General features: G+C 29.3%; 1 protein-coding gene across 1 annotated transcript; it reads right to left on the bottom strand.

Moving 5' to 3' along the window:
• Nucleotides 1-2,967: 2,967 nt before the first annotated feature.
• On the bottom strand, nucleotides 2,968-9,476 carry LOC110670513 (calcium-transporting ATPase 2, plasma membrane-type). The gene is made up of 7 exons (XM_058154439.1): nucleotides 8,951-9,476; nucleotides 7,545-7,599; nucleotides 5,514-7,462; nucleotides 5,250-5,408; nucleotides 4,460-4,631; nucleotides 4,051-4,349; nucleotides 2,968-3,573 (listed from the first exon to the last, which is right to left on the bottom strand). Exons 1-7 carry the CDS (start codon nucleotides 9,122-9,124, stop codon nucleotides 3,334-3,336), a joined length of 3,048 nt encoding a protein of 1,015 aa, XP_058010422.1. The 5' UTR covers nucleotides 9,125-9,476; the 3' UTR covers nucleotides 2,968-3,333.
• Nucleotides 9,477-10,783: the final 1,307 nt, after the last annotated feature.

The following is a 10,783-nucleotide window of genomic DNA, read 5'->3' as shown; positions in this document are numbered from 1 at the left end:
AGTAAACGTCATTTCAATTTTTGGAACGTAGAGCAGAACAGTTTTAATTATTGGGTTTAACAGTAATTAAATTTCTTAGAGAATAAAACTATTAATTTGAAATTTAATTATATAAGTGCATTAACCCTTTTCTGGATATGATTACAGTTTTTCTTTTTTTCTAAATTGTTCACTAAAATGGTAATTTTAAATTATAAAATGGTGATTTTATAAATTATTTTATCACATATTTTTAAATCACTAAATCATTGATTTAATATTTTTATTTTATATGATAATTATTTATATATTTAAAATAATAATAAAAATATTTTAATAATTTTTATATTTAAAACTTTAACGTTATTTAGTATATTAAAAATTAAAAAATTTTATAATATAATAAATTGTATATTTATTCTCTTATAATAATTTATAAAATAAGAAATTTATTATTTGTAATACTACAAATAAATAAATATAATTTAAAGAGAAAAATAAAATAAATTAAACTTTTTAATAAATGAAACTAAAATAATAATAGTACTTATAGTATTATGATTATTAAATAAATTAAACCCCTTAACTTCTTTCAATATTATGAACTATAAAAACTAATATAAATCAATAAAAATGAATTTAATTTAAAAAATTAGTTAAAAGTACAACTTAAACAAGAATTTTATTTGATTTTGATAAAAAAAATAATAAAAAACCATTTATAACAACAAAATCAAATTTAATTAATATATTTTCCTAAATATCTATTTTAATAATTATTTTATAATTATAATTTCATAAATTTTTTATTGCATATAAAATTTATATTATATCATCAATCAAGTGTTATCTCTTACATTAATAAGAGAAAAATATTAAAATATTGATTAATTAGATAAATATTTCTATTAATATAATTATTAATATTTTTCTTATTTTTATTTTATTTATTATTGAATATAGAGATATGTGCATAGTTCTAAACCTTTCAAATTAAATTAAAAAAATTAAATCGATAAAAATCTAAATAAAAAATTTTGATTCTGTAAAAATCAAAATACATCAGTCCGAACTTATTTTATGGTTTTAATATAATTCTATTTTTTGTAATAATTAAAGAAATACTATATCACATTGTACTAAATTTAAAAAAAAAGCAAAAATAAATGTGTATTTTTGTACTTTTTAAATACACTATATAATTTTAATATAATTGAATATTTATATAAAATTAGATATATAATATAGATAATATATTTATAATAATCAACTATATATATATATATATATATATATTTTTTTTTTTTAAATTTAATTCAAATGCATTGCAAGTGCTTTAAAAACTATTATATATAAGACCCATTTATTTTATTTTGTGAAAAATAATTTATATATTAAAAATATTTTTTTATAAAACTAATTTTTCAAAAAATATTTTTTATAAAAATATTTTTCATTATTTAGCTGCAACATTAAACTAATTATATGTATTTATATCATACATATATAAGTGTCTTCACATCTAATAAAATTATCCTCCAAATAATGACTATTTTCTTAAAAATGGATTAGTTTTTATTTACTCAAAAAAGTATTTTACGTTAATCCATTTTCAAGAGCATTAAATATTTTTCATAAAACAAATTGAAATTAAGACTCTGTTTACTTTCCAGAAAATAGTTTATATAGAAAAATATTAAAAAATATTTTCTATAAAAAATATTTTTTATTATTTAATTGTAATATTAAATTAATGATATATATTTATTTTATGTATGTATAAATGTGTTTACATTTTAATAAAATTATTAAAATTTAAAAAATAAAAAATGACTTCCTCTTTTAAAAAATCAAAACTATTTTCTTTAAAAATACTTTATTTTTTTTATTAAGAAAATAGTTTCTACTGAATAATTTTTTTAAGTGTCCAAAAATTAAAAAATGTAAAAAATATTTAAAAAAATATATATTTTTCATGAAATAAATGAAGTCTAAAAGTAAAATAACATTACATAATAATTTCATACAAGCGTTTGTTCATATTTTTAAAATGAAATATTATGTGCAAAAAGAAATAAATAAAAGTCCTGTTTATTTAACAATTGCGATCAATTTAACTGTCAATTATTGTTAATTAACGATCAAATATTAGAGATTAATATTCAGTGATTGAAGGACTAAAAATTTAATATTTAAAAATTCTCACCTTCATACTTGCAGTTACAATTTTGAAATATTAGACGCTCACTTATTGATAAAAAAAAATGTAATAGTTGAAACCTAACAATTGAAAATTATCATGTTTATTTTATTATAACTATATTTTATACATTTTTTTTAAAAACTATATTTTATACAACAAGAGACCAAATTATATATGCAGCATATTTTCATAAGGGTGCAACTATTAAAAATTATATGTTAAAACGAGTTTAATAACTATTAAATTAAATATTTATACTTGAATTTGTATATATATTTTAATTAATTTTACATAAATTTCATAAAATTTTATCTACTATTGAAATCGATTTTAGAGAAATTGTTATTACTATCTATTCTGTTGAGGAAGATTTTTCTAAATTTGGTTAAGTTGTATATGACTATAGGAATTTACTCTTACAAGCGTCTAGTTGGATCTTGGTTTGAATTTGATGACAAACTAATTTAACAGTACATTCATAAGCAAAGGCAGCTATTTTACATGCTAATCTCACCCTTTAGTCTGAGCCTCTAAACTTTTTATGTAATATTTTGAATCTATATTTGAGTATATTGAAAAAACTTACTGGTCTGAGTTTAATTTAGATTAATTTATTAAATTTTTCCTTGAATTTTGTTAATAATAATAATAATAAAAAACCTTCACATCCACAACTAATGATTTATCTAACCATGAATTTCTTTTGATTCCATGGAGGATACTAAAGCAGGAATCTTTGATTTAAGGTGAGAATTATTTTGTTTCAGAACTTGCAAATTAAAAAATATTGCAAAAATGAAGATTTTAAACTACATGAAAATAAATGACTGAATGAACAAGTTCCTTTACATGACCTGACTTGTATTTCATCTACAAGATGCATGAAAAATTACTAGCATCTTATAGATTGCCAAGAAATAGGTGACAATAAAGAAGAAAAATTGAATCTAACAAAACCCTAGGTTTTTGATAACTGTCTCCTGATGATACAAATTTCTCCTTTTTTTCTGGTCTTGAACACAAGCCAAGAGAACTTTCCTGAGCCATAATTTTCATTATTTCATCAATCTTCTGCCAAGAGGGAACCTCAAAAGCCAGTTACCAAACATAGGATTTTAGATGCAATTCAAAAGATTGCATCTCCTAACCAATTATACTGGGATCATCTTTAAAACAGCAGCAATTGGCATGCCTATAAATCCAATGAATACACTAAGGAACCATTGTGACAAGGTAAGAGGAGTTGTATTTGCAAATGTACCCAGGAATTCAACAATTATGATTTGGAAGATGACAGTAGAACCAAGAACAGCAACAAATACGTAGTTGTTCAGTATGCCTTTGAAAACGTTGATTGCTTCCATCTCCCGCGAGCTTATCTCATTGAAAGCCTGCAGAATGAAATCAAGTGCCTATTTAGTGAGAATTTCCCATCATGGAACTTAAGATGAATAACACCAGGGAGCAACAGAAAATAGACTTAAATTTAAATCCTGGCTGAAAGTAGAAACAAACTGAGGAATGCAGAGATGTTTGTGGTACTATCAGCAAAGGAAAAGTCCAAAGCCTCTGGTTATTCTAAATTATCAAGTTAAAAGGAGATGTCAACTAAACCAGAGAACAGGGTTTGTGGCAGAAACATTTAGTAACAGTGTGAGTGAGGATTAGCCATCCATGAAGAATATTTCTGAAAATTTCAAGGCAACTTTGGACACTGACAGCATTTTACCTTAAATAGTTTTGGATTGTACATTTACCAATTCATCATGAAACATGTAAATAATCTATAAATCCACCCATTGTAATGTATAATACAAAAGACGAATGCATTTAATAAAGAGTGCATGAAGTTTTTTAGAAAACATTACCTGACAAAAAACAAATGCATTGAATATAAGAGTATTCAGGACAAGATCAGAATCCAGGCCCTTGAGATTAAGCATATCTTTCCCTTTTGCCTGAAGATACCATATTACCATAAATTGATACAAAGACTGGCCTAGGATATTTCTCCACATGACATTACTGATGAAATTCCCTTTCCTTCCAACTGGTGAGCGCTTCATTAGTTCATCTTTTGGAGGCTCTGTTGCAAGTGCAAGAGCTCCCAGTGTATCCATGATCATATTTACCCACAAAAGCTGAACAGCAGTGAGGGGGGCGCTCCCTAAAAAATGGTTTCATACTCGAGCATTAACATAATATAAACTAGTTTCTGTATACAAAAGAAGAAAAAGCAACTATTGAAAGATGCAGAAAGTATAGGGACTTTCTTACCTGTCAAACAAGCTGAAGAGAAGTTAACAATTAATGCAACAACATTAACTGTAAGCTGGAACTGCACAAATTTTTGAATATTTACGTAAACTGAACGTCCCCATTTGGCCACTGTCACGATAGTAGAGAAATTATCATCCAGAATTATGACATCAGCACTCTCCTTGGCCACCTGAAATTTGGGGAGTCAATTAGTCAAACTAAGCAAATTACTTTTACTTCTATTTAGAAACTCCAGTCGCCGAGAATTGCCTATTAAATAAAACAAAAGAATTACACACAAAGAAAAACACATAGCCCCTGTCTCTACTTCTTAGTCAGGTCATGATCCTTATTGTTCATGACTTAACACCATGCCAGCCAAATTTCCCTTAGTTGATGTGCTACCATCAAATTTTTCAAAGATGCATCAAGCTCTGGTTCTATCTCATCATGTCATAATCATATTAGTCATTCCTTGTGTATTCTTATCTGCACTTCATAACACCAGTACTTAAACACAAAATATCAACAGGAAAGCTCTAGTGGTGGGAAAGAAATTAAGGAACTTTTCCATGACTATGCAAGTTAGGACACATTTAAAATATGAAATGTATAATATATATAATACTGAACAAACGTTGGTGTGTACTAGTAGAGGCTCAGTGAAATGATTGCCCGATGTCCTCAGAAGTTAAGAAATAAAAAAGACAATAAATAGCTGATGACTTCTATGTAGTTAGAAGTCTACTATTGCCTAACTTAGCAGATGCAGTTAGATGAACTTTACACTTGGATAGGATAAACTCACCTCAGTTCCAGCAATGCCCATTGCTAGGCCAATGTCTGCTTCATGAAGAGCTGGGGCATCATTTGTTCCATCACCAGTCACAGCAACAACTTCACCAAATGTAGTTCGCAAATGTTTAACTAGCGTATGCTTGTCTAGAGGTGAAGATCGTGCCATTACCTGCAAATGAATTCAAGTGTTGAATTTCAGATTTAAGAAACTCTTCTAATTGCTGAGAAAATTAGTAGTTGTGAAATATTCCACAAAACAAGAAATAAATAGTACCTGAATTTTGGGAATTAGTTCAAGTAATTCATCCTGTTTCTTCTCTCTAAAATCTGGACCTTCAATTGCAATACCGTCATCAGTAAGAATCCCACATTCCCTAGCTATAGCCTTAGCAGTATTTATGTTGTCTCCAGTAACCATTCGTACAGTGATGCCAGCTGAACGACAAACGGCAACCGACTCCTTGACACCAGGACGAACAGGATCCTTAATTCCCACAATTCCTATACAAGTATACCCTGAAACTGGAATAGGATTCTCAGGGGAAAATCCATTTTCCAGATTCATATAGGCAAGACATAGAGTTCTAAGAGCCTCACCAGCAAACTGATCAATTGTAACCTTAAGATGGTTAAGTGATGCTTCATCAAGAGCAACAACTTCACCTTTTGAATTGATCACCTTGTCACATGCAGCCAAAACAATTTCTGAAGCACCTTTAGTATGGGCTCGCAAGCCTCCTTGAGGAAGCTCCACCACTACACCCATTCGCTTTTTTGTGGAGTTGAAAGGCTCAACTTTAATAAGTTTGACTGCCTGTCGCTCTGCTTGAAAATCTCCACCTAGAGACAAGGCAAACTCCAACAAAGCACTCTCAGTAGGCGTTCCCAATATCTCGAGTTTGCCATCTTTACTAATAACAACTTCACCTCCAGTGTTATTAAATATTGATTGTAGCAAAAGTTTCACAGAAGAATCAGGTATTTCACAGCAGAAGCTTGAAGCCTTGTCAGGTTGGCCGACTTCCTTGATATTCATGCAAATGCATGATTTCACAACAGTCATATGATTGGTAGTCAGTGTCCCAGTTTTGTCGCTGCAGATAGTTGTTGCTGATCCCATAGTCTCACAAGCTGCCAGATGTCGAACAAGGGCTTTATCATTCATCATCTTTTTCATGGCAAAGGCAAGGCTCAGTGTCACAGCCAGTGGCAGCCCCTCTGGAACTGCAACAACAACAATTGTAACTGCAACTGCAAAGTATTCTAGCAGCTCCAATGCATCATCTCCAGTCCAACTCCAATGGGACCCGTCATGCCATTTGCGGCTAAATAGGCCTTGCACCAAAACTGCGAAAGTCACTACAGCAAAAGCAAGGCCTATCTTGCCAATGATGGTCGCCACTCCATTCAATTTCACTTGCAATGGGGTTTCATCATCTCCTCCTTCACTGAGAGTTGCCATTAATTTACCCCATTGGGTTCTCATGCCAACAGTGGTAACCACCATTTTGCATGATCCGTCTTGTATCTTTGTACCAGAGAGCATATAAGGATTTTCTGAGTTTATCATTACGGGCTCACTTTCCCCAGTTAAACTCGATTCATCAATCAATACCGAAAATCCTGAAATAAAAAGCCCATCAGCAGGAACTTGGTCTCCAATTGCAAGATGAACAATGTCACCTGGAAGCAAATCATATATTGATAATTTCTGCCTAAATCCATTTCTTGTGACCTGAATGGTGATCTTCTTTTTCTCCTTGTCCAGATCCCTGAATTGTAATGATTGACGATAATCACTTGTTGCTGTTACAAACACAACCAACAAGATGCTTGCAACAATTCCAAGGCCATCATGAGCCCCTTTTGGCCATCCTTCTGTTGCTATGCCAACTACTAAAGACACAAAAGCACACACCCCAAGTATCATAAGAGTCATGTCCTGAAGGGCTTCCCAAACAAATACCCAGAAACTCCGAAGTTCACTTTCAGCAAATTTATTGATTCCATAAATCTCTTGCCTACGATTCAGCAGATCATTATCTGTAGAAAGCCCACTAGTAGTTGAAGTGGAGAGCTTTTCTGCAATCCCATTCACCCCACCATGAAACTTTAGTTTCTTCACATCATGGCCTTCAACAATGGATCCTAACTCATCAGCACAAATCTCAAAACCCGCAGCCTTGACTTCTGCAGGTACAGTATAGTCACTTGGGGACACACCTGCAAACATTCCATTAATAGTGATCAGGCAAAAACTCCTTACTTACTAGCTTTAAGCTTACAACAATATAAAGCAGCTCACCTTGGATAAATTGAAATGCAGCTTTGGAAACCAGAACTGCAATCCTTAACTTCTCCTGCATATTCAACAACAAAGACAAGTAAGATGAGTAAGAACACCAAGTTTTTCCTTCCTTTTTTTCTGGTCAACATTGACACCAAGTTGAAGTGCCATAATTGTTGCAACAATTTGGTGCTGAGATAATGAAGCAACCAGGAAGCAACAAAAAAAGAATGTGGAAGTAGATTCCAGTATTTTTAAATTTTGTACAGAAAAATTTATCTGACTTTCAATTATTAATTTTTCAATTAGAAATTGATGTGAATAGCTCCGCATGATGCTTAGTCAATATTTATCTCTTCTCTCTTATGCAAAGTGTTAAATTATTCTCTTTAAACATTAAAAATCTGCCTATAGAGAGAAAAATGATTTAATTTACGCATGACTTTAGAGAAAAAAGAGAACATGCTGGGACTATCCAGATCAACTTCTAACTGAAAAACTGATAATTAGAGTTCATATGAATTTTAGTGTGTAAAATTTGAGAGTTGATGGGGTTTTATGTTGTTTAATGTTACAACTAGATAAGTTTAGAGACAGTTGTCAAAATTTATTCTATTTTGTAGAGATAAAGAATAAAATTGAAAAAAAATTATTAATTCTTTTTTATCTTTTAAATGTGATAGATAATTTTGTACAAAATAAAACATTAAATGTAACTATATTATTTATAGATTGACGGAGTAATAATCTTAGAATGTTGGGATTTGCATGAGCTCATTAACGCAGACAATAATTGGAACTTTAAGAGAGGGATTTTTTTGTTTTTTGGGGAAAATGACTATATACTGCCGGTTAATATACAAGTATTATTGTTGAATATTAAAAAAAAAAAAAAACTTCTTTTGTTTTGATTTTTCTGCAAGGAGTTCCCGCCAAATTAATCAGCTGTCTGTGAAACGAAGCAAATAGAACTTCAAATGGTTACCACCATAGTAGATCGCAGATATGCCAAGCATGTCTCAAGTTTTCAAGAAAATCAGTGGCACACTGGCTGCCTTCTCAAAACCCAGGAGAGATTGGACAACCGAATTTCTATTCATTAATGTTTTCAAGTAAATACCCAAATTGACCTCCCCCTCCTTCCCTTGACCCAAAAACAAAATTTGAAAGGGTTGGGGGGGGGGCCGGGGGGGGTGTGTGGGGAGGGGGGCGGCGAGAGAAGAAATAAAATGAATATGTATACGTATTTTTGAATGGAAGAGAAATAAAACTACTCTAATAAAATTACTTAATTGCCATAAGGTAAAGTTTTTAATTATATAATATTTAGTAATTTTAATAAGAATGGTAGATTTTCTTTTCAAATTGGTGAGAAATATTTTGGGAATTATAAATAATGGATTGGATTTGATTTTGATATATACCTGATTGGTCTGTCGCATGGCAGCAGCCTCGGTTCTCTTGGAGAGATTGGCAGTGAAGCGAAACCTTCGCTTCGGATTCTTCACAACTCCACACACCTTCCTCCATTTCTGCAAAGTCTCCTCCGACGAGTGCTTCGCCTTCACATCAAAATTTTCACTCAAATAACTTTCCATTTCCCTCAATAACAATGAATTTGTTTTACTTCTACGACGTATAATATAACCCCTTAAAGTGATCCAGGCGACAAGGTAGAAATTTCCTTGTTATATATTAAAGAAAAGAGAGCTTCACTTCGACGAAGTTTCTATCGTCATTTCTTGGAAAACAAGTTGAGGCAGCTCGCACACCAGACAAAAGAAGAGAGCAAGCATTTGTTTAATTGCTTTAAGCTTGGGTTTCTCTGGGATTCGAGTGATAAGCCAAAAAAATGGCGATTAAGAGGAAGGAGAAATGGCAAGAGCGCGAGCATTGCTGAGAACTTGTAACCGTTTCTTCTCCTAGTTTCTTGGATTTGCATTGACAGAGTCAAAAGTCCAAAGCGCTTAAATGCCGATTAATTTGAAAATTTTATAAGACCACCCCTCATATAAGTTAGAATTTATAGAAAAAAAATATAAATATTTATATTAAAATTAATTTATAATTTATTAAATTATGTTTGTTATTAAAAAAATAAATATATAAATAAAAATTATTAGATTTCTTTTTATATAAAATATAATTATTAAATTCAGACTAAATTAATTGACATATCGATAAAACTAATTAATCAAATTAAATCTATTTCAATTTATAATTAAATTAGATAAAAAAAAACAACTCAAATATGATTCAATTAGCCTAATTAGTTGGACCAATAAACCCACATGACTCAGTTAAGTCAGCCAATTCAACCATTCAATATGAGTATTATATTTTTTTAGAGTTGACAAGGAAAATTTAACTCAATATTTTATACAAAATTTTTAAAATTAAAATCAATTATAATATATATATATATATATATATATATTTCACAATAATATAATAAATTTTATATAATAATATATTTATTTATGTTTAATATATATTTAATATTTTACAAATATTAAAAGATAAATATATATATATATATTATATTACTTAAATATTTTTATATAAAATATAAAAATACCATTAAAATTTATATAAATATAATTTAATAAATATTGAAATTTTAAGTTTAAATAAATAAGATTTAATTATTTATATTTATTTATATTAATAAATATTATATTTAACTTTTAATAATTTATTAATTAGATTATTAAACTAGTGGTCAAATTAGTATTGTGAGATTAATTTCTAGGTTAAGGATTTAAATTTTAGGGTCACATTATTAAGAGCGCTGTCAGAAAATGAAAAAATCACTTATTTAAAATAAAAAAGAAAAAAAAATCAAACGATGGCTTGGGTCAGGGTCAATAAGAGTCGTTACTTAATCAATAAAAGTAGTAGTCGTTACGCGTTATGTACTGCGTATGCAGACGCGGACGGTTGAAAAGACCATAAAAGTGTCCAAATTCGAACAAAAGAAAAAGACCGTAACGTCAGTATCTGCTGCGAAAAAGAAAATGAATGTTTTTTAATTTGTGGGTGGGGTCCCTCTCTAGAAATATTATTTTCAATATAATAATTAAAAATATTAAAAAATAATTTAAAATTAAATTTAATATATTTTAATTATATAATAAAATATTTTTAATAATATTTAAATTATAAATATAATAAAAAGTTTTTTTTTTTAACTTTGATTTCATTGACTAGAATTCCATTAAATGATCCACGACTCAATTGGGCTAGGTGTACAAGTT

The sequence above is a fragment of the Hevea brasiliensis genome, chromosome 10 (genome assembly GCF_030052815.1).
Source record: "Hevea brasiliensis isolate MT/VB/25A 57/8 chromosome 10, ASM3005281v1, whole genome shotgun sequence".
Lineage (NCBI taxonomy): Eukaryota > Viridiplantae > Streptophyta > Magnoliopsida > Malpighiales > Euphorbiaceae > Hevea > Hevea brasiliensis.
The sequence above is the reverse complement of the archived record's forward strand: the minus strand, read 5'-3'. Positions and strand labels throughout refer to the sequence as shown.

Bases quoted from the DNA above. Each gene is read 5' to 3' on its own strand.
- LOC110670513 (XM_058154439.1), bottom strand. From the start codon at position 9,124: ATGGAAAGTTATTTGAGTGAAAATTTTGATGTGAAGGCGAAGCACTCG. The intron at 7,600-8,950 runs GTATATATCAAA...TTGAATATGCAG, and splicing joins CCATGCGACAGACCAATCAG to GAGAAGTTAAGGATTGCAGT. The intron at 5,409-5,513 runs GTACTATTTATT...ATTCATTTGCAG, and splicing joins AACTAATTCCCAAAATTCAG to GTAATGGCACGATCTTCACC.